Below are 24285 nucleotides of genomic sequence, written 5' to 3'. Positions count from 1 at the left end.
CTCTGTTCTGAATGCCACGGGGGAGCTTGTTTGGCTGCTCTCCTGCTTCCCTTTTCTGGTATTGCTGTTTCCGGGGGAAATATTCACTTCAGCTTTGGGGAGTGACTCATCCCAGGGGTTAGGGTGGCTATCTCCCAAAATGTTTCTCCCTATGCCTCCTAGATTACACTCTCTTCCTGTTACTCTGGTCCTCTCCTCTCTCCCCCCGTCCCCAGGAGCCCCGGGTGAGTGGTTTTGAGAGAGATGTTCTGCGGGGTCCCTTTAAGAAGGATCCTGGGTCTGAGAAATCAGACTCTCTCACAAACAGTATCCTGACTTGTTTCCAGCTAAATACTGTCCTTACGCCTCTTCTGGGCTCTGGGGCTGCAGGCTGGGGCTTTGTTCCTGGGGCTCAGGACCCTTTCCCCTCTGCTAAACTCACTTCCCGCCACGTGAGTCTCCCTGCTGCCATTCACTCCAGGGAGCTGGGCAGCCCTCTCCGTGTTTCCGCTTTTCCTACCAGTCTCGGTGTGGCTTCTTCAGTGTTCCTTGGTTGAAGAGTCCTCTTAGTTTAGTCCAAAGTTGGTTTTTCCAAATGATAGTTCATAAAATTAGTTTGTAATCCACTTTGGTTCTGGGAGGTAGATGCTGGTACGTCCGCCTACTCCAGCACCATCTTGTCTCCTTACTCCTATTTTTTATTTTTTATTCTTCTTACAGAACATTTAATATAATGCTGGTTTGGTGGTAATGAATTCCTTTAGCTTTTTCTTGTCTGGGAAGTGTTTGTATGTCCTTCTACAGTATTCTAAATGATTACTTTGCTGGTAAGAGTAATTTTGTTTGTAAGTCCTTGCTTTTCATCATCACTTTATTTCTTGCCAGTTCCTTCTGGTCTGCAAAGTTTCTGTTGAGAAATCATCTGACAGTCATATGGGAGCTCCCTTGTGGGTAGCCAACTGCTTTTCTCTTGCTGCTTTTAAGATTAGATCTTTAGCCTGACCAGGCGGTGGCACAGTGGATAGAGTGTCAGACTGGGATGCAGAGGACCCAGGTTCAAAACCCTGAGGTTTCCGGCTTTAGCGCGGGATCACTGGCTTGAGCACTAGGTCACTGGCTTGAGCACGGAGTCATTCGCTCTGGTGTAAATCCCCCCCCCCCAAGTCAAGGCACATGTGAGAAAGCAATCGATGAACAACTAAGGTGTCGCAACAAAGAATTGATGCTTCTCATCTTTCTCCCTTCCTGCCTGCCTGTTCCTATCTATCCCTCTCTCTGTGTCTCTCTGTCTCTCTCTCTCAAAAAAAAAAAAAAAGAAAGATTCTCTGTATGACTTTAAACTTTTGCATTTTAATTATGATGTGTTTTGGTGTAGGCCTCATTGGGTTCATCTTGTTTGGACTTTGATGGACTTGTATATCTATTTTCTTCACCAGACTAGGGAAGTCTTCTCTCATTATTTTTATATGTAGGTTTTCAATTCCTTGCTCTCTTCATCTCCCAGCACCTCATGGTGCGAATGTTGGTATGTTTAAAGTTGTCCCAGAGGCTTCTTTTACTGTCCTCAATTTTTTGGATTCTTTTCCCTTTTTTGCTATTCTGATTGGGTATTTTCTTTTTTTTTTTTTTTTTTTAAGTCTACTTTATTGATTTTTTAGAGAGAGAAGGAGGAGCAGAGAAAGAGGGAGACAGGAACAGAATCAATCTGCTCCTGTACATGCCCTGACTGGGGATTAAACCAGCAACCTCTGCACATAGCAACAATGCTCTAGCCATCTGGCCAGGGCCTGATTGGGTATTTTCTGCTTCTATATCTTCTAAACCTCTCATTTGATCCTCTGCTTCATCTACTCTTCTGTTGATTCCTGGTAATGTATTCTTCATTTCAATTAATGTATTCTTTTTTTCTGATTGGTTCTTTATGTTTCCTAGTTCCATTTTTATGTTTCCTGTCTCTTTGTTGAAGTTCTCACTACTTTCATGTACTCTTTTCCTAAGTTCATTGAGCTTCCTTATGACCAGTGTTTTGGATTCTGCATCTAGTAGATTGCTTGTCTCTATTCTGTTTACAGTAGTTCTTTTTCTGGAGTTTTGTTTTGTTCTTTCATTTGGAGAATGTTTCTTTGTCTCCTCATTTTGGCATCCTCCATGTGTTTGCTTCTATGTATTAGGTAGAGCTGCCATGTCTCCTGGGCTTGGTAGCGTGGCCTGATGTAGTAAGTGTCCTGTAGGGTCCAGTGGCACAGCTTCCCCATTCACCCAGGCTGCCCTCCAGATGCCCTCCAGAGCCTGTGGGGGCTGTGTATACCCTCATGTTATAGTTGAGCCTTGATTGCTGTTGACATATCAGTGAGGAGGATTTACCTCCAGGCAAATTAGCTGCAAGGACTGGCCATGACTACCACGGAGGATCAGCTGTGCTGAGGCCCACACTATGGAGTGAGACTTACTTCAGCAGGGCTCTGGTGCCCACTGAGTTTGCCTCTTGAGCGTGTCATTTGTAGAGGTGGTTGAGTGGTGCTTTAATGTGATCTGAAGCTGTCTACCAGGTGCACTGGCTCTGGGCCTCCCTGGAGATGCAGGCCAAGGTCAGCTGCCACCTGTGTTCTGCCTAAGGCGTCCCAGCATGAGCTACAAGGCAATCTGCAGATGGCTGCTAATTGTGCTGTGCTGGAGATGCCTAGGAGAGGCCAAGATGCAAACCAAGTCCAGCTGCGGCTACTGGCAGGCCAAGGACCACTGAAGAGATCTAGAGGGGCAAGCTGAGGCCAGATATTGATTGTTTCAGAAACCTTAGGGCAGGCCATTTGAATTAAAAAGCCACTGTAAACAGCTTGGGCAGGTCCGTAAGTTTGGTGGGGCAGGGACTCAGGGAATCACCAGGGTGGGGCAAAGAGCAGTAGCTCTGTGGGAGGAGGGTTCATCAAAGAAACAATGGCCTCTGTCAGAACTTTTACTGGGAGAAAGCTGCCTATCCAGTTCTCACCTTGATCTCAAACAATTCAGTTCCTCCCAATATGTCTTTGGGTGCCTCTTGAGCTGTTGCCCCAGCACTGGAGCTTAGAGCCAGTGGGTTCAAGAAAATCTATGCACAAACCCTTTAACAAGAATGCCTGGGACTCCAGCAGCCCTCAATCTCACTCAGCCACAACCCCCACAGCCAGAAGTTTTGGGAACTTTTCTCCCTGGCACTGGAACCCTGGGCTGGGAGGCCTGGTGTGGGACTGGGAACCCTCGCCCCTCACACCTCTGCAGCTGAGATATCCCTCCCGATTTTTATTTGCCACCCTGCAAGTGTGGGACCAGCCTGTTTCACATCTCCACCCCCTCCTACCAGTCTGGACATGGCTTCTTCTTTGTATCTTTAGTTATAGGACTTCTGTTCAGCTAGATTTCAGGTGATTCTGAATGATGGTTCTGTAGTTTGGTTGTAATTTTGATGTGGTTGTGGGAGGATGTGAATGCTGTGTTTACCTATACCACCATCCTGATGGGATGTGAGCCTTACACAATATATTGAATAGTCATTCCTTTTTCCACAGATGTAAATCAAAAATGAAAACCACACATGTGCACATACAATAAATTATGTAAATAATAATTTTTAAAAGCCCCTCCAGACTTTAAATATCTCACAATTCTTTTTCACAATCCCTGAAATCCCCATGAGGCTCATTTATTTAGGGGAAAGCATGGAGCAGCCCTTAAGAAAATGTCGGTGTTACTTTGGTAAACTCATATAATAAACTGCCATTAGTCATTACTGTCTTCTCCTAAATTGGTATTTCATTTTACTTAACCTGAGAGAATTCAGCACCCACCACAGGTGCATTTTGGTTGAAAGAGCAAGTGAGATTCAGAAAAGTTCTGAGCAGACATGCTGTAGGTAGAAATGGAGAAAGTGAACCGTTGTCCACAGCTCCATCGGATCAACCGGGCACATCATGGCCAACGGAGGGGCTGAGGAATAGAAGTGTGGGGATACACCTTAGGGGACAAGAGTCATTGAAGGAGGTGAAGAGACAAGAAGGGGCACAAAAATCTGCCTACATTTATTTCGCAGGCTTGCCAATGTTGAAGAGTTTTAGAATGTAACTCCAAATGTTACCCTTCAGTCAGATTTTATGATGAGGATGATATGGATTATTAGCCTGTCTGTTTATATAAAGAAACTGATAATAACAATTGTTTTTTAATTAGAAAAGGTCACTCTTCAACTTTCCCCTCACCCCTAGCCAATCTATGGCAGTTGGCTAGAGGGTTAGAGAATATTGAATTTTCTTTGCTAATTTACTTAGAATTGCTATTGAATACACCATTCAGATTAAATAGAAAACCCAGGCCAGGCATAGGAGGTAGTGTTGGCTTTTAAATTAGAGAAAACATTCAGTTAAGTGGTAATAAATGAAACGGATTTTACTTTTGTGAATTGTACTTTTGTGGAAATCATTAGCTCTTTTAATTATGGAAGGCAAAACCATCAATTGTAGAACTTTCTTCTTTTCCCATCTTAATGAAGATATAACTTTTAAGGCTCTGTTCTGAAGATTTGTCCTGTTCACGGTTTTAGGAAAAAGCTACTGTTGTTAGGTAAAGAAGTCAAACCACTAATTCAGGGTAAACTAAGTTCTGGTGAAACAAAACAGTTCAGTAATTCCCTTTTGTTTTACTCTCTTTTGTTAAAAAATGCTGGAGGATATTAGAATTGAGAGTTATTTCTGTCCTCCCTTGGCAAGGACACGTGCCTTTTCAACTTGATATTGATTCTCTTATTTGGCTCAACTGTGGGTTTTGCATTTTGTACTCATAATGTCAAGAGGACTCTAATGAAGGAAAAAAAAATTGGCCTCAGAGTGAATGTAAATCCAGCAACCACCCTGCATACTTCATTCACAGTCCTGTTTTCCCCCTAAGGATGCGAGCCACACACAGAAGCCTGTTGACAATAGTATTCCTCATGCTGTCGTTCTTCATGATTTTCCAGCAGGTAAGGATATAAATAATAAAGTGGTCAAGCCTTTAGGATCCTTCAGTAAGTCTCTGAAGGACATTCATTCTCTGTGCAACAGAGTCCTAAACTAGAGAGGTCATCTTACCAATCCCGCCTTCAGGAATGGTCTGTTGTACCCAACCATTCCAGGAAGCTTTGCTGCATACCCTTGCTTTTGAAACTCCCCATGAGAAAGAACAAGAGGGTATTTCCCATACACATGAATAAACAGCAAATTACCACCACTTACAAACTTTTTTAACTCTTTCAAAACAGTGGATACCAATTAATGATTATAGTGAAATTGTTTTGAATTTAATAAATGAAGTTCTTTTCTCCTAAGAATTGTAAAAGCTACACACATAGCTCATCTATTACTCATGATATGAAAATATAAATTTTAAAATAAAATTTTAAATATCTTTTATGTACAAGGCTACAGATAAACTCCTGATTTATTAATAACTTCATTTTATCCACTTGGTAGACTTATTTTTATTTTAGTATGAATAAATTTACCTGCTAAAGAGCTGTAGTATTCTGTTAGTTAATATTTTGAGATAGAAGTGATTTTTAAGCATGATTGAGAACAATAAGAATATTATACCATGTCTCTAAAACCCTTTTATTATTCAATATGTATTTGGCAGAAGGTTTTATATTGGCACAAAAGAAATCATTGGCCAGCACAATGTTTGGGTTTTTTTTAACCATTTCCTATCCGTCAGTGTCTGATAAATGTAAAAAGGAAGCTCATTTCAGCAATTAAATATATATATATTTTTTTAATCGATTTGATTTGATTAGCATAATCTATTCTCAGAATCAGAATATACTGCTTTGGTGGACAGAATTAAATACTACTTTGTGCTCTGCTTTAATCAAATGTGCAACCAGAATAATTTATCATGCATAATTATAATTTTATTTTACAGAGCAAGTTGATGATTTGAATCTCACTTCTGGAGAAGTTGTTTATCTTCTGGAAAAAATAAATACAGATTGGTACAGAGGGAAATGTAGAAACCAGACTGGGGTATTTCCTGCCAACTACGTTAAAGTAATTGTAAGTGGGTCATGCTTGTTTAAATGGGTCACGTATTCAGTGGGTTCTGTGTAACTTGCAGTCCGGAAAAAGTAACTGGAAGCCTAGACTCTTGGGTTCTAGTTCTCTCTCTCTTCCATTGATTCATTTGGTATTTGGAAAATTAAAAAAATAAAGGTTTGTTGAACTACATAGTAGTTATTGTTAATAAATTATAGGAATTTAATTCCTAAATGCTCTCTGAAATCCCGTCAGGTCAACTGGTGAATCAGCTATTCTTGGAGGGTTGGTAAGAACTTAAGAATATATGTTAATTCTTTGAAAAATTTAGTAAACAAGACTCAAAAGGCACAAGATTGTCCTGAAGGAATGGCGTGTTCTCTGAGGTTATGGTACCACTTTTCTCTTTTCTTGAAGTATGTTTTGGTTTTGGTTTCTGTCCTCTTTCCATTTCATTTATTTCCATCTTTTAGAAAAATGGATTTGGGAACCCTAAAGTACTTTCATTGGAGGTAATGGTCCATTAATAGTTTTTCACATGACAATTTCAAATTTGATTGGAAATTATTGGAATAATAAACTGTCAGAATTTTATATATCGCCACAGCCTAACTTGTAAAAGCAGACCTATATGGTCGAGCCCTAAGTGCTCAGCCCAGGTGACTGAAACATGGAGAGAAAACCGGACTGCCACTTCATAACAGGAGGAAAAATATGACTCAGTCTCTGATGGAACTTATTGATACTGGAAAATGTCAATAAAACTACCTTAAATAGTTGAGCATTAACCGCTATTTGAGCCTGGCCTATGGTTGTGCAGTGGATTGAGCAGGGGTCTCCAAACTTTTTACACAGGAAGCCAGTTCACTGTTCCTCAGACCGTTGGAGGGCCGGATTATAAAAAAAACTATGAACAAATCCCTATGCACACTGCACATATTTTAAAGTAAAAAAACAAAACGGGAACAAATACAATATTTAAAATAAAGAACAAGTAAATTTAAATCAACAAACTAACCAGTATTTCAATGGGAACTATGGGCCTGCTTTTGGCTGAGATGGTCAATGTCCGGTTCCATATTAGTCACTGCTAGCCGTAACAAGGAATATGACTTGCTTCCGGAGCTGTGACGCATGCATTCCGCGTCACCAGAAGTAGTACTGTACGTGAGCGACACCGCGCTTTGCTGTGCCACCACATACAGTACTCCAGCATCCGCATCCTGTGCTCCTCTCACTGATCACTAGTGAAAGAGGTGCCCCTTCCAGAAGTGCAGCGGGGGGCTGGATAAGTGGCCTCAGGGGGCCGCATGCGGCCCGCGGGCCATAGTTTGGGGACCCCTGGGATAGAGCATTGACCTAGAATGCTGAGGTCACTGGTTCAAAACCCTGAGCTTGTCCAGTCAAGGCACATAAGACAAGCAGTCAATGAACAACTACACTTGATCTTAGCCAAAAGGCCGAGAAGCGATTTTATGAACAATTAAAGTGAAGCAAGTATGAGTTGATACTTCTCACTCCTCCTTCCCTCTCTCTCCTCTCTCTGTAAAATCAATAAAAAATAAAATAAAAACCAAAAAGTATTTTGCGGGAACAAAGCAAATAATTCATTATATTAGAGACTTAGAAAACAAATATAACAGAACCTGTGTTTTTCAAATACAAGTTTTAATCTCTTGAATTACAAAATGTGGGCCTTAAAAATTGTCCAGTATATATAAGTTCTGATTCTTTGAAAAAATCCAACCACATTCTCTAAACTGATATTAAGAATATTGTTAGTTTTAACACTCTTCCTCATTTTTCTTCTGCCCAATGTGGCAGTACTTTAAAAAGCACAGTTACCCCTCTGAAATCAGTTATACTGAATCTGTCACATTATTGGTATAAGTATTATTTCTAAGCTTATAAGTTTTAAAAAATTGTTTTGAAACTTTGAGCTTTTAGAATTCATCAAGAAGGGCAGTGATTTATTTAATATAGGTCTCAAAAGTCTTCACTAGTTTTCAGACTGAATACTTTATGGTCAAATATTCAATTACAACCTAGTTTTACCGAGCCCTGTGAGTGAGGTATTACACAAAGTGCTTGCCACTCATTAGGTGCTCACTGAGTACTAATTCCTTCCTCCCTTCCCTTTTCACATTGATGGGGAAAATGTTCCAGAGTTAAGAAAATGAAAAGAGTCTACAAGTTTGATAAAAATGTTTTATTTTGGGCCTGACCTGTGGTGGCGCAGTGGATAAAGCGTCAACCTGGAACGCTGAGGTCACTGGTTCCAGATCCTAGGTTTGGCCGGTCAAGACACATATGGGAGTTGATGCTTCCTGCTCTCTTCCCCTTCTTGGTCTCTCTCTTTTCTCTAAAATGAATAAATTAAAAAATTTTGTTTTAATGTTTTATTTTGGGGTCGGGAAAGTATTGCAGAATTCTACCAACACTTTGAGTAGGTGTTGGGTGCCACCCAGATGCCGGCTGCCTAGTCTCTATCTTAAGTCCTCCTCATGGAGAGTTTTCAACTAGGATACGGGACAGAGAAAATTCAGTCAGGGCGGAAGGATATTACTGTGCTTATTCCAGCAAATAAGAAAAAGGAGTGATTGCCTATTTAAGGAAGGCTGCATCACAAGTTACGTATTTTTTTCAAGACCCAAATTCTGGGTTTCTTACCTTCAGCATCTATGATACCACTTAATCAATTAAACACCCATCTAAACTGGTTAAGCTCAATCATGTGTTTCCTAATCACGTAGCCTTAAATTCATCTTACTAAAATCTGAAAAAAAAACACAACTGTTGCCTTGATTCATCTTTACTAGGTGGATGTTCCCGAAGGAGGCACTGGGAAGAGAGAATCAGTTTCATCTCACTGTCTTAATAAGTAAGTGTTAATTGTGTTCTTTTGCAAAGAAGGTAAGCATTTGTATCATAATTACAGAGCTTAAACACTTCAGATGCATGATTATTGATTCCCAGTGTGTCTTTTTAATTATGAGGAAAACTTCACTTGTATAAAAGCCATAGTAGATTAAAATGCTAATGAAAACTCAACCTGCTGATACAAGCTGACCCGAGCATCGCGTGTCCTTACAGGCAGTACAGACAGCATCAAGGAGTCCGTGCACCTTGACGCGTCCCACAGCCTGGCCTCCAAGGGACGGTTCTGTCGTCCAGTGTATTTTATTTTGGGCTCATGTGTTTTAGCTATCAACCAATTATTAGAAGGGTCAAAACTTTTGTCACAGAAAATATTAAACCTTATAGTGATGTGAACCCTACAAAAGAACTGCTAGACATTTTGTGTTGTTTTACTTTTAAGAGGAAGTAGAAGCAAGTGAAGGAAGGGGCCTGACCAGGTGGTGGCGCAGTGTACAGAGCATTGGACTGGGATGCGGAGGACCCAGGTTCAAGACTCTGAGGTCACCAGCTTGAGCGCGGGCTCATCTGGTTTGAGCAAGGCTCACCAGCTTGAGCCCAAGGTCGCTGGCTCGAGCAAGGGGTTACTTGGTCTGCTGAAGGCCCGTGGTCAAGGCACATATGAGAAAGCAGTCAATGAACAACTAAGGTGTCGCAACGAAAAAGTGATGATTGATGCTTCTCATTTCTTTCTGTTCCTGTCTGTCTGTCCCTATCTATCCCTCTCTCTGACTCTGTTTCTGTAAAAAAAAAAAAGGTGAAGGAAGGGTTAAGTTGGAGGGGTCCTCCATTATGTCTGAAGACCTTTTCATGAATTTATGTACCCTTTTATGCATCATGTTACTCCTTTGTGATTTAGAACACTGCCACAATGCAACTTTATATTCCTGTTAAATGAACAAATTAATAGGATTCACTACCTGCTGAGACTGTAAACCTGTCTTTGAATAGGTCAGACATAAGGAGATGCTCCCTGAGGATGTCAGAAAGTAAATGCAAAGGTTACCACAAATAAGAACTTCTGATGTCACAATAGTTGAATTCCATCTCTTTCAGATTCAGTTTTTCTCCTATTTTTAAGCTGCACTTAATGTGTCAGCAGGTTGAATTTAAAGCGGGTGTTCACAGCCGGTGATCCATTGCCCTGACTTAAATCAGAATTTGGCTGGAGCCAGTACCACTTTCCCTCTGCAGGCAGCTGCATCTCCTTAGCCTGTCGCTATTCAACTTCCTTTCTAAAGCCTCAAACGGAAGTCTTGGTATTAAATCATGCCTTCTAGCAACACAGTTTTATCTCTGCTTTTATCTTATTTTCATTCAAAATTGCACATCATTTAAGGATTGTTCTAATTTTCAGAAATGAAGGCTTTTTAAAGGAGATACAAAAATTATTTTTAAAACAGTGTTAGTAATATTAAATGTTATAAGAATATGCCAAGTTTCTGTCTTCTTTGTCCCTTCTAGGTTTGAAGACCATTCATCTATAGATACAACTCATAATTGATTCAATATAGATAGGGTGGGACAATAGTAGATTTACAATTGTTCATGTAAGGTCGGTGGGCAATGGAGGAAGGTCATGTGAGTTCCCTAGCTGGGAACTTTGGCTAGGACCGCCCACAGCCAAGTGTGCAAAAAGAAACTTCCCAGGTGTCCTTAGGAAAAAAGCGACCGTCTGCCAGCCAGTGAGATTTCACTACGTCATATTAGCTCGACCACCCTAGGGACCCTTTAAATATCTCTCACGCAGGTCACCCCTTGCGACTTGCCTATCCTCTGTCTCCGGGGCTAGGTAACCTCGTCGGGCGGGATGCGCGCTCTGTATTCAATAAAGCCTTTTATTATTCCACACTTTGTGGCTTTGGCCCCTTCCTTCCTTCTCAGTGGGGAAAAATACCTTACAGTTCATATGGAAAATAATACAATTATTAATAAATAATAATACAAGAATAAACTGTGTTTCACAAACTTACAACTGTACACCTACATTTGCCACACCGTGTATTGAGCATTGACTCTCCCAGCTGGTGCCCATTGCATTCTGTCATGGAAGTATGACGCTTGCCCTGAGAGTCTCAGGGTTAGCACTCCTAAACTCAGTGCATTTATAGTTGAGAGTGTTTAGACTGAGCCAGGGATTCCTGTGGTCCAAGAATACAAAGACATGGAGACTGGGAAGGTTCTGTACTGTGGTAAAAGCAATTAAGAGACATGGCAGTGTAAACTGACCACCAGTTTAGAATTCCGCATATCTCTGTGACATTGACTTTAACCTTTTTGGGTGAACAGATTTGTATCTGAAAAGTGAGGACTATCATTTAGAAGTGTTGTTGTTTTTTTTGTCATAGAAAAGTTTAAATTATGCCTGGTATACCCTGCTCCATAGTAGACACAAAATATTTATTGAGCCTGACCTGTGGTGGCGCAGTGGATAAAGCACCGACCTGGAACACTGAGGTTGCCGGTTCAAAACCCTGGGCTTGCCTGGTCAAGTCACGTATGGGAGTTGATGCTTCCTGCTCCTCCCTCCTTCTCTCTCTCTCTCTCTCTCTCTCTCTCTCTCTCTCTGTCTTCCTTCTAAAATGAATAAATAAAATCTAAAAAAAAAAATTTTTATTAAAAGACTGAGTGGAGGTTTTAAAGCATCTTGAAAATTAGTACTCTGTCGTTTAACCCACAAATGTAATCTTTGTTCAGAGGTCTAAGATGTGTTGCTCGGTTTGAATATATTGGAGACCAGAAGGATGAGCTAAGTTTCATGGAGGGAGAAGTTATTATTCTTAAAGAATATGTGAATGAAGAATGGGCCAGAGGAGAACTTCGAGACAGAACTGGGATTTTCCCCCTTAACTTTGTGGAACTCATTGAGGACCATCCCACCTCTGGTGCAAATATTTTAAGTGAGTATAGAGAATATTGTTTTTTATTATGTTCTATCCTAGGTTCAAATAAACCAAATAATAGGATAATAGTTAAGCTGAACAATAATTCATATTGCCATGTTTTAAATAGTCATTTGTGTGTGATAGCTATTAATTGTGGTACTCTCTCAGAGAGCTGGTTTTGGTATTTTAGGTCATCACCGGTAGTTTCATATCAGAATGGCAGAGGAAGAATCATGGACTTTTAAACAGAAACAGACTCTAGAGCAGTGATTTTTAACCTTTTTTGAGCTGCGGCACATTTTTTACATTTACAAAATCCTGGGGCACACCACCTACCAAAATGACACTAACACAGTACATATTATACATATAGTTAATAATATAGTTTCTAAATGTATTTATACTCACTTAGTGTGAAACCTGGGCCTGTTTCGATGAACACAAAAGGGATATCCTGGCAGGAATGGTAGAAAGACACACACGAAGCTCTTCTTCAACAGTTCTCAGTCTCTCTCTGTTTTTAGTTTTTATCACAATCAAGCTTGAGAAGCTCAGCTCACATGGATATGTGGTTGAAAATGGGAGCAATGTCAAAATAGCTTTGTTGGCCAGAATGGGGAACTTCTTGGCAACAGATAACCAAAAACTGTCCAAAGGAAGATCAGCAAACTTTAGCTTTAAAGTTAGATAACATTGTGATGCCTTGTATATCACCCTCTGCAGGGCCTCTTTTAAAAAGAAAAAGGTCAAATATCTATATACACCATCAGGATAGACATAACCAGCTGAGGCTGAGGCTTCATCTAGTGGTAGCAACATTTACCTCCAGTCCTGACCAGGATTAGAAATCGGGACCATGGGGAGGAGTAGCAGCTTCAACTACTCGCCCCGACCACACAATGACAAGTGCGCGTCAGCCCAAGCAGGGACCTTCCTGGGTGTGGATGAGAGGCGGCCTACTATTGGTTCACCGCTAGTGGTCAGGATGAATCCTAGAAGGTGATTGGTCAGTGAGCGTTCCCTGTGCCTCCACTCTTTCTGTCGCTGATAGCTGGAGGGATTGTGAGGGGAATGTTTATGTTCGGATGGAGGCGGCTGGTGGTGGGCCGTATAAATAGCCTCCGCAGGCCGTAGTTTGGGGACCCATGTTTAATTTCCCCATGACACACCTGACCATGTCTCCCAGCACACTGGTTGAAAAACACTGCCCTAGAGTATAACTGATGGTATCTTTCTTCACTTCATAGTAAAGGAAAGAAGCCCAGAGAGGGCTTGCCTGGTCAGGGCTGCATAGCCAGTACGTGGAGAGAAGCCCAGAGAGGGGTGTGCCTGGTCAGGGCTGCATAGCCAGTACTGGAGAAACCGGTCTGGGGTCTGAGACTTTTCCCTCCCCTACAGTTTTTATCAGTATGATATGGTCTTTATCTCTGAAGTTTTTGCTTTTTTTTTTTTTAAACTTAGGCACAAAGGTACCACCTAAGACCAAAAAAGAAGATTCAGGAGCAAATTCTCAGGTAGGCTGCTTGAATAGATAATAAAGTTGTAATTATCAAGAGCAAATGTTACAGAATTATTTTTCAATTCATATAGTAAATGTTTGAAATAAATACAAGGGTGGGTAGAAGTAGGTTTACAGGGTTTTTTGTATTAATATTTATTAATTAATGTATTATTTATTTGCATTACAATTATAAACCTACTTTTGCCAACCCCTGTATTTAGATGGTTAATATCTTTATTGAACATAGAGTTCATGAATGAATTAGAACAGGGGTCGGGAACCTTTTTGGCTGAGAGAGCCATGAACGCCACATATTTTAAAATGTAATTCCGTGAGAGCCAATGACCCATGTACGTTACGCATTATCCAATAAAAATTTGGTGTTGTCCCAGAGGACAGCTGTGATTGGCTCCAGCCACCCGCAACCATGCACATGAGCGGTAGGAAATGAATGGATTGTAATACATGAGAATGTTTTATATTTTTATTATTATTTTTTGTATGTTTCCGAACATGGAAACGGGGAGGCAGTCAGACAGACTCCCGCATGCGCCCGACCGGGATCCACCCGGCATGCCCACCAGGGGATGATGCTCTGCCCATCTTGGGGCGTCGCTCTGTTGCAACCAGAGCCATTCTAGCACCTGAGGCAGAGGCCATGGAGCCATCCTCAGCGCCCGGGCAAAATTTGCTCCAGTGGAGCCTTGGCTGCGGGAGGGGAAGAGAGAGACAGAGAGGAAGGAGAGGGGGAGGGGTGGAGAAGCAGATGGGCGCTTCTCCTGTGTGCCCTGGCCGGGAATCGAACCCGGGACTCCTGCATGCCAGGCCAACACTCTACCACTGAGCCAGCCCGGTCAGGGCCTATTTTATATTTTTAACATTTTTTTCATTAAGTATTTGTCTGTGAACCAGATGCAGCCATCAAAAGAGCTACATCTGGCTCACGAGCCATAGGTTCCCAACCCCTGGATTAGAAAGACATGCTAGCCCTGATACAATAACCACGATCTGGAAGCAGCTCAAGTGCCCATCAGTAGATGAGTGGATAAAAAAAGCTGTGGTATAGTCACACAATGGGATACTACTCAGCTGTAAAAAAAAAAAGGAAATCTTACCCTTTGCAACAGGATGGATGGACCTGGAGAGCATTATACTAAGCCAGGCAGAGAAGGACAAGTACCATATGATTTCATTCACATGTGGAATTAAATGAACTAACAAGCAAAATAGACATAGATGGAAAGTGAGCTGACAGCTCTTGGGGGGTGAGGCTAAGTGGGGGGGGGGGGTGGAGGGATAGAGCAAAATTTAAAAAAGGAAAAACTCTTGGACATGGATAACAATGCGGTGGTTGTCGGGGGAATGGAATGGATGAGGAGGTGCAGGGGATAGGGGATGGATGCTGATGGAAGGAGACTTGACTTGAGGTGGTGAACACACAATCCAGTGTACAGATGATGTGTTACAGAATTGGGCACCTGAAATCTATATAAATTCTGTTAACCAGTATCACCCCATTAAATTCAATAAAAAGAAGGAAACAAGAAAATGGGGAAGAAACATGATTGGAGAATAAAAGAGATAAAGAGGTAGCATAAGTGGCTGATATTAAAAATTTAATTTTACTAGTAGTCAAAATGCTTGCAAAGCAACAATTAAATACCAGTTAACTCAGGACAACTCAACACTAAATAAGTAATTATATAACAGTTAAAAACAAGGAAGTACAAATGATTTTTTTTTCACTTTAGTAATAGGGTAAAAATTAGAAGGTTCTGGTCACAAAGATAGTTAAACATTCAGTTGCCCTAAAAGGGTAAGATTATAGGTATGGGGGTGTGATTTCCCACGTTTTCATACTTTTCTGAACTTACTAAATATTTAGGAGCATTTGAATTATTTTTATAATGGGAGAGAGAAAAAAAATAAGTAAAATTTTTACATACTACTATATAAAGACTTCAGAAGTCTTTAAATGGAGTAGGAATATGGGTGATTTCCATTGTTTTTTGTGACATGTTAAAAGAGTGTTGCCTGATGGAATCAATTATTTGCCAAAATGTCACTGGTAATTGGACTTCGTGTCTCTTAATTCTCTCATCCCCACCTACTGATCAAGTCAAAGAGGAAAGAAAGTGACTTAACTTCTCCAAAAGGACATGCACATGGTTGTCTCCATTTCTTGGGAATGATAAGTACCATTCTTTAAGATTGGTTACTGCAGTGCATGAGCAGGAGGGCTAATGTTAGGGGGTTTGGTTTGCTTGTTTTTATGTTTTTGTTTTATAAGCCATCTGTTGTTGAGAATTGAAGATGGGCCTGGCACTGTGCAAAACATTCTCCATGAGTTCTCATTTAATCCTCACAGCAGCTCTAAGATGAAGGCGGGGCTTAGAGAAAAGCAGTGTCTTGCCCAGTGTCAGCTAGGAAGTGGCAGAGCTGGCTCTGGAACCCAGGCCTCCCTCTCCTCCCTGCTTGAGCTTCCTGAACGCAGAACATCCCATCCCAGCTTGGCAGAGCTGCCTTTTCACAGAGCAGCACCCCCCAACACACTCGCAAAGTGTTTGGGGTAAAAGCATTCTTGGTGGCACACGCCATCATACTAGTCCAGCACATTTGGGTGGTTATTCTGCCGACCTTAGAGTAACTACACCTCATAAAATTAGAAGTGTGAGTTAACGAAGACCTGTGTCATGGAATCTGATAGCTTCTGAATCAAGTAAAGACCTAGGAATTAACAGACTGCCCATTGTGATCCTTCATAATTTAGAAGAGTTTCACTGGAAATTACATGCCTTACCAGGATTCTTTCATAGTGTCATAAATACTATGTATGAATATTGATTGTATGCTTTTACCTAATTTTTAAAATTAATGTCATAGATCATAATTAGAAAAAGTTTTTGCTTAAGTATTTATATAGCTCTTAAAAGCAGAAAGCCGCAAATTCTATCACATCTGTCATATAGAATTATATTTTAAGATAAAAAGTTAAGGCCCTGGCCCTGGCCAGATGGCTTGGTTCATTAGAGGATCATCCTGAAGCACAGAGGTTGTCGGTTTGATCCCTGGTCAGGGCACATACAGGAACAGATGGATGTTCCTATCTCTCTCTATATATATCTCTCTCTCTCTGCTGATTCAGCAGGTCTGGGAGGGGACACCCCCACTTAAGAAAGAAAAAAAAAAAGTTAAGGCCCTGGCAAGTTGGCTCAGCAGTAGAGCATTGGCCCAGCATGTGGAAGTCCTGGGTTCAATTCCTGGCCAGGGCACACAGGAGAAGCGCCCATCTGCTTCTTTACTCTTCCCCCTCTCCTTTCTCTCTATCTCTCTCTTTCCTCCCACAGCCAAGGCTCCATTGGAGCAAAGTTGGTTCGGGCACTGAGGATGGCTCCATGGCCTCCGCCTCAGGTGCTAGAGTAGCTCCAGTTGCAATGGAGCAACATCCCAGATGGGCAGAGCACGCCCCCTGGTGGGCATGCCAGGTGGATCCCAGTCAGGCACATACAGGAGTCTGTCTCTCTGCCTCCCCACTTCTCACTTCAGAAAAAAATACAAAAAAAAAAGTTATTGGAACCCTGGCCAGGCAGCTCAGTTAGAGCATCTTTGATAAGCCAAGGTTGCAAGTTCGATCCCCAGTCAGGGCACATATAAGAATCAGCCAATGATGGCATGAATAAGTGTAAAAACAAATTAATGTTTCTCTCTCTCTATCAAATTAATTTTTAAAAAGTTATTGGAAATTTTATTTCTGAAACTTGATAGCAACATAAAGCATTGGGTGATTAAAAGAAGACTTCAGACTTTGAAACGTTATGACTCTTATCTTTTTCCCCACCATTTCTTTAAGCTTTGTAATAAAACCTTACATTTCTTCTCAAACTTCTGATTTGTAACAGGATAACAGCCCTTCTGGAGAATGGTGTGAAGCTCTTCACAGTTTTGTGGCAGAGAACAGTGATGACTTGTCCTTCAAGAGGGGAGACCGGATCCTGATCCTCGAGCGCCTGGACTCCAACTGGTGCAAGGGCAGACTGCGTGGCCAGGAGGGGACCTTCCCAGCCGTCTTTGTGAGGCCCTGCCCAGGTATGGCAACTACAGAAAATGACTCTTGCTCTCTACAGGGAGTCTTAAAACGCTATAGATATCTTTTCCCTCTGGTCTTGCAAACTCTCTTCTTCATACACTTTCTTAGTTATAGGGGAAAAAGATAAAAATGCCTTCACCTGATAATGGCCAGTTTTGTCTACTAAATTATTTTCTGTAATTTTTCCTGCTAAGAAGACATCCTTCATCTTTTTTGAGTTAAATAAATTCAAAATCAATTGAAAATATTCTGTCCTGGGAGTGTCAAGGGGATTTCTTAAAGTGTTTGATGTGTGTTTTAGACCAGTGGCTTTCTATATTTTGGTGTTTTCACAGCTGAGGTGAAAAGTATGTCTCCTTTAGCCCTGAAGGGGAGGAAGGCCAAAGCCTTGTATGATTTCCGTGGGGAAAATGAAGACGAGCTCTCCTTCAAGGTCAGAATGTGTCTATTTTGTACCTATATTAAGCAGCTATACATTTTGAAGTGTCTTCTATTGAAGGGTAGACCATTTGCCAAGAATGAACAGATATCATACCTTAAATCTAAAGAACAAGATTAGAAAAAGTGAATATGGCAAATATAAATTATCAGCAGGGTGTTCAGGCACAAAAAAAAAACCTTATTAGGCCTGACCAGGCAGTGGCACAGTGGATAGAGCGTTGGACTGGGGTGCGGAGGACCTAGGTTCAAGACCCCGAGATCTCCAGCTTGAGCGTGGGCTCATCTGGTTTGAACAAGGCTCACCAGCTTGGACCCAAGGTCGCTGGCTTGAGCAAGGGTCACTCGGTCTGCTGTAGCCCCCCCTCCCCCGGTCAAGGCACACATGAGAAATCAATCAATGAACAACTAAGGAGCCACAATGAAGAATTGATGTTTCTCATCTCTCTCCCTTCCTGTCTGTCTCTCCCTATCTGTCCCTCTCTCTGACTCTTTCTGTCTCTGCCACAAAAAAGAAAGAAAAAAAACCCCACCTTATTGGGTTGGTAGCCCCATAGTTCTTAAACGAATTCTTTATTCCTAGGCCTATAGCCGGCTGTTGTCATGTACACGAAATCAGTTGGTACTACTGCAACTGGCCACTGCAGCAGAGCTTCATAAGACACTGGAGTCTCGCCCAGAAAGACACTGACTGGGAAATAATCCTAAAAAATTAAGCTGTTTTGCTAAGAGTTTTGTTTTTTTTTCCGAAGCCTACAATTTAATCTTAATCTTCATCAAAAAAGTACCCCTTTTCTCTTTTGTAAGTAAAACCAGAATATTTCCAGGCTCCTGTTTCCCAGTCATCATTGGACCCTAGTCCTCGGCAGTACTTGGGGCTGTGCCAGAGGAAGGAGGTAGGGTTAGTCGTCTTTGCTCTCAGAGGAGCCCGTGTCAGGCAGCGGTCAGTGCTCCATCCTGAAGGTACTTGGTCCGAGCCAGGATGACATGGAAAGAAAGAAAGCATTAAGGAGCAATCGGACAAGATGAGGCTTAAAGCTGTGGGTACCCAAACAAGGTGTTCACCTGTCTACCCCCACATGGCTAGAACAAGGTGATACTGCAAATGTGTAGGCTTCGGGGAGTCATGGATGGGGTAAAAGGTGCACCCTCAGATGTGTCAGCTGCAAGGTTGCTAGCTTTTCTTATTTTGTGATGGGGTTTTCCTTCTGAGAATTTCTTTTACCTTTTTCATATTAAAATGGCATTTATAGTATAAAATATTGTTAGTGAATGATAATTCTTAAGCAAAATTATAATTTGGTAACCCTGCATCTCTTTTTTTTCCTTCTTCCTTTCTTTCTAAAATGGCATGGTTCTTAAAATCCAAATGTTTGGAAGCCATTGCTCTGGTCCTCTATAGTCTTGAAAGTCAATAGCTCAAAATGTATTCCTTTTATCTTTACGTAGAATGTTAGTTAAGTGAACAATCTGGATTCAAACTTCTGGGTGTTATTCTGGCCTTCACTTAAGTTATGGCAATATAAATAGCCATATAAATAACAATTCACAGTGTCATTCAGAAAATAGGTTGTCATGTTACAAATGACCGACTAAGCAAAATAGTTCTAGAGTTTTTTTAGTTATGGGATTCTGCACTGCCTTCAGCGTTATTGATTATTACTATTTTATTAAATATCCACACAATATTAGTAGATAAAACTTTTTAGTATTGTTCTAGCCCTCAAGAAACTGACATGCTATGTATGTATGGAACAATTTTAAGGAAAAAAGTTTTAGTCAGACATTATGTTATAATTTAGGAACCAGAAGAAACTATGTATAATAGAAACTTTCACTAGCCAGAAGTTTTACAGATTTTAGCAAAGTAAATTAATGACATTTGGTAGTCAGTCAGCATTTTTCCTTTCCATTTTCCATAAAGAAAGACCTTAAACCATTTTCCCAAAGGGCTATGTACTAGGGCTACAAATAAATCCATTTAGCCTGATAAAGACATTCTTTAGAGTAGCCAGGGTCATTTTGGACCATTATAGAATCTTAAACCCAGATTCTAAGAAATGGTTAGAAACAATAAAGAACAAAGTAATTTCAGAGGATAATTCCAAAAATTATGTCATCTGTTGAGAAATTTTATTTCACACATGAATAGATGCACAGTTCCTTTGACTGTCCTAAGAGGATGAATCAGTGTTCTATGTCAGGGGAAAGCTCTTTAAGACAGGAAAGATGCAAATTTGATATTGAGGCCTAGGAGGATGCAATAAACTAAATGGTGGAGAACATTATGTGGAAGAATAAATATACAGTACAGAATGCTAAAGGTGTGGAGAAAAGACAATTATGGTAAAAGCTTTTCTAAGTGAAGAGGTTTGCTGTAAAATGTGGTGGCCATATCACCTAATTTTTAGCAATATGGGCCCTGCAATCACACTAGATTTGAATCCTATCTCTACCACTAACTAGATATGTGATGCTGAGCCAATTGCTGAATCTCTCTGAGCTTAAATTTCCTTTCCTTTAAAATAAGGAAATCTATACAAATATCTCTTTCAAATGGGGATAATAATAGTACCTAGCTCTAGGACTGCAGTATTATTTGTATGAATTAATTCCTATCAAATACATAAAATAGGACAAGGCATACAATACACACATGGCACACTTATCTCCAAGTCTTTGCTTAAATGTCACCTTCAGTGAGGTCTTCCCTGACTGCCTTAAGGAGATGGCAGCCAGCCCCACGCTTTCCTCCTCTGACAGCTTTCTTATTCGTCTCCCCACTCGAGAATGGGGTCTTTCTTCATTGCTGTATCCCTAATGCCCAGAACAAGTGTCTGAAACATAGAGGGTGCTCTTAATAAATAATTGTTTGGGGGGGAAGTGAGGAGGCAGTGTGTGCATGTTTGTGTGTGTACACACAAATACATATATATGATAGCCGATATGGTTATTTGTTAAAGAAGAATTTTAGATTAAGAGTGAATTGGGGGCCCTGGCCGGTTGGCTCAGTGGTAGAGCGTTGGCCTGGCATGCAGGAGTCCTGGGTTCGATTTCCGGCCAGGGCATACAGGAGAAGCGCCCATCTGCTTCTCCACCCCTCCCCCTCTCCTTCCTCTCTCTCTCTTCCCCTCCCGCAGCCAAGGCTCCACTGGAGCAAGGTTGGCCCAGGCGCTGGGGATGGCTCCATGTCCTCTGCCTCAGGCGCTATAATGGCTCTGGACACGACAGAGCGACACCCCAGATGGGCAGAGCATTGCCCCCTGGTGGGCATGCCGGGTGGATCCCAGTCGTGCGCATGTGGGAGTCTGTCTGACTGCCTCCCCGTTTCCAACTTCAGAAAAATACAAAAAAAAAAAAAAGAAGAAGAAGAGTGAATTGGGGAGGACAAAATATAAGCAGGAAAATAAAAGTGCAGCAAGGGTGACAATGGCAAAAAAAAAAGGCTTTGAAGAAAAAAAGTATACAAATGACATCCTTAGGTATAGATCATCTTTGTGGTATATCATTTAATCCTCTCAACAAATCATGGTAAGTTAAATGGAGAGAAGATTAGGCATGCCTCTCCAGATGGGCAGCCTACCAATGCTTATATTTCAACTAATAATTATGTCTATTTCCTGTCTTCTTGCAGGCTGGAGATACAATAACAGAGCTGGAATCTGTAGATGATGACTGGATGAGTGGAGAACTAATGGGAAAATCTGGAATATTTCCCAGAAACTATGTTCAGGTTTTACAAGTCAGCTAAAGGTGAAGCTTGACCGTCATGTTCCTTGGCACAAGAACTCACTTGAACTATTGTTTTGACTATCAGATATGGGGTTCTTTTTGCACTATTTTTTAAAACTGAAAGAAGTATCTGTGCTGTACATGGTACACCAGTTTTCTGAAAGCAGAAAATGTCTAGATTTCGTAGTTAGCTTTCACTCACAGTAGAAATGTGCACGTGAAAACCCATGAGCAAGTATCCAACTGAGGAAATCATTGAGCAGGATTAGCAAGGCAGAAAACCTACCCCCCCGGGAAGCGCCTGGTGACCTGACAGTGCAGGGAGGCTTCGAAGCAGACGTTGCATTTGGACATCTGTTTTCATCAGTAAAGTCAATTAACTTCCTTTTTCATCTTTTTACTGTCATTTAAAAAGAGGACATTTGATATTCTACATGCTAAAACTGTCAGGACATGGTTGGCAATCTAAATTTTATTTTTGATATTCAAATTAACTCCGACAACTTGAGTGCATTATTCTTAATACCAGGGCAAATTCTTGTTTTAGGAGGGGGTAGTTTATTGACTAGTTGGAGCCTTTCTAAGAACGTGGTGAATCAGTTCCTGCTCACCAAATGCTTCTTATGTTAATAAATGTTTCCCCTTTGTCTAAGGATTTGAAGGGGATTAAAATTTGATGCATTTTAGTCAAAAGAACCAAAACCATCCTGAGATGCCTCGCTAATGTGACTAACCCTTCCACATATCTGCCATACTTAGTTCTTTCCTCCATTTATACTTTATGTTAACAGGGTTGTTATAAAGCACATTTTCTGAATCTGCAATCATTCTTTTGACAATTACTGGTACCCAAAGAAAAATTCATTTTCTTTGTGTTACCCCAGTGATATATAAAAGCTGTGTCTTGTTATATAGTGTGGTACATTATGAATCACATATATCTCAGAATACAAAGCAACTGTTAAGATGGAAAACAATGCCAAGCCCCTCAGCTCATTTCTTCCCGATATAATCAGAATGAAAAATAATTTAAGAAGACCAAGGGCTGATACTCTTTTGAATTTTCCCCCCAAGTCATCCCTTCACAATTATTAGAGTAAATAAAAAACCACTTTCCTATATTCATTGTTATGCATGCCAGGCTTAAGATAAAAGCAGCTCTTTATAGGACTGAATCAATTACAGTGTATGGGCTAGAGCCAAATAAGTTGAAGACAATCTTCCAAACAGATCAATGGAATAGAATTTCATTGGAAATGTAAAACACTTTCCCAACAATATTCATGACTTTCTTCTGTTTTTCAGAAGAGTTTTCATCTACTAGGTCACTTTTCAGCTTTTGTTATTGTTTCCCATTGTCCAAAAAGTTAGGCAGCCAATGGACCATTAAGTGAACACCAGATTGGGTTCTTTAAAGGAGGAGTTATTTACTTCGTCCTTAATTAAAGGTCATCTCCCAGTTATATGGTTATAATTGACATGGAGGCTGTTTTCTCTACATGTTTCGGGTAAAGAAGACAATATAAAGAAAACTTATCAAATTTTCCTCAAGAGTAATTTCATGAGAAATGGATGATTCAAATCATTATCCCAATTAAATTCCCATTTGCAGCAAGCTATATAATAGAAAGTAGGGTGTGTGTCTAGAGTAGGACATTAGGTATATTTCTTTGCCTGTGTAATTTTAACATCTTATATTAAAGATTATGAAAACTTAGCTTTATTGTAGAAAAACATCCCTCTTAAATTTTGGCCTGTCAGCAGAATGGTAAGTGCAATAGTTGTACATCTACTTGACATTATAATAAACTGAACTGAACTTTTCAAAGTCCCTTTTTCACACTAGACTGAGTTCTTTGAGAACGAGGGTGATATCTTCTTGTTATCTCTCCAGCCATTTGCTCAATATAGTCTCAATTACAGTTGTTTGGTTGAATGGATGCATGGATGCATGGATGGATGGATGGATGGATGGATGGATGGATGGATGGATGGATGGATGGATGAATGGATGGATGGATAACTTACATATAAAGCAATACCATCTTGGATCTGAGATCTGATATCTTCTTCAATTTGTTGACAAAAATCTTTATTTAAACAAAATTTGCAGTTTTTATGTAAATCCACTTTGGCATGCTACATTTTTGTTTGTCATTTATTATCCACTCAACTGACAAGAGGACAAAAGCAGCTTGGTTTGGGTTTTCACAGGCACTTTCTTGTTCTGTATATTGAGCAAGTGTCATTTTTTTAAGCTTGTGAGTTTCATAGGGGGGAAATAGGAATGTATTGTTTTTCCTTTCAGGAATTTTAGGGGGAAACCTGATATTGTTTATCCATGCCTCCACAAAGTAGAATCTCAAAATCCTTTTTTTCTGGAAGTTATTTAATATATTACTCTTACCCTTTTTATTACCCCTTTAAACACTAAAAGACAGCAGATTTCATTAAAAGATGCCCTTGTTTACATAGCTATAGGGGTAATTAATATATCTTTCATTGTGCTCATGGAAATCCCAGGTTTTGAATAGTCTGAAACATTTCAAGTGAAATATCAGTGCATTTATCAAAATTTATTGTTAGAACTGTTATTTTAAAAAACAAAATATCCTTTTCCTATAGGTATTTTTTTATACATCAGTATTCCTAACAATAATTGTTTAATTTCTTAAGCTTAGGTAAATATACCTAGAGAAATACTGATGACTA

At 40.5% G+C, this 24285-nt stretch overlaps 1 protein-coding gene across 4 annotated transcripts in view; it reads left to right on the top strand.

The window, feature by feature from the left end:
- The window catches only part of SH3D19 (SH3 domain containing 19), a 195456-nt gene extending 172052 nt beyond the window's left edge, over positions 1 to 23404 (top strand). For all 4 annotated transcript variants that reach the window (XM_066386452.1, XM_066386472.1, XM_066386462.1 and 1 more), the window contains 8 exons: positions 4894 to 4966; positions 5905 to 6035; positions 8834 to 8895; positions 11628 to 11830; positions 13277 to 13329; positions 17216 to 17402; positions 17739 to 17836; positions 21476 to 23404. In XM_066386452.1, the coding sequence (XP_066242549.1) occupies positions 4894 to 4966; positions 5905 to 6035; positions 8834 to 8895; positions 11628 to 11830; positions 13277 to 13329; positions 17216 to 17402; positions 17739 to 17836; positions 21476 to 21592 (924 nt within the window). In that variant the 3' untranslated portion in view covers positions 21593 to 23404. The remainder of the gene's footprint in view (positions 1 to 4893; positions 4967 to 5904; positions 6036 to 8833; positions 8896 to 11627; positions 11831 to 13276; positions 13330 to 17215; positions 17403 to 17738; positions 17837 to 21475) is intronic.
- Positions 23405 to 24285: the final 881 nt, after the last annotated feature.

This window comes from Saccopteryx leptura, chromosome 1, assembly GCF_036850995.1.
Source record: "Saccopteryx leptura isolate mSacLep1 chromosome 1, mSacLep1_pri_phased_curated, whole genome shotgun sequence".
In the NCBI taxonomy this organism is placed as follows: domain Eukaryota; kingdom Metazoa; phylum Chordata; class Mammalia; order Chiroptera; family Emballonuridae; genus Saccopteryx; species Saccopteryx leptura.
Note: the sequence above shows the minus strand (reverse complement) of the source record. Positions and strands in the feature narration are given on the sequence as shown.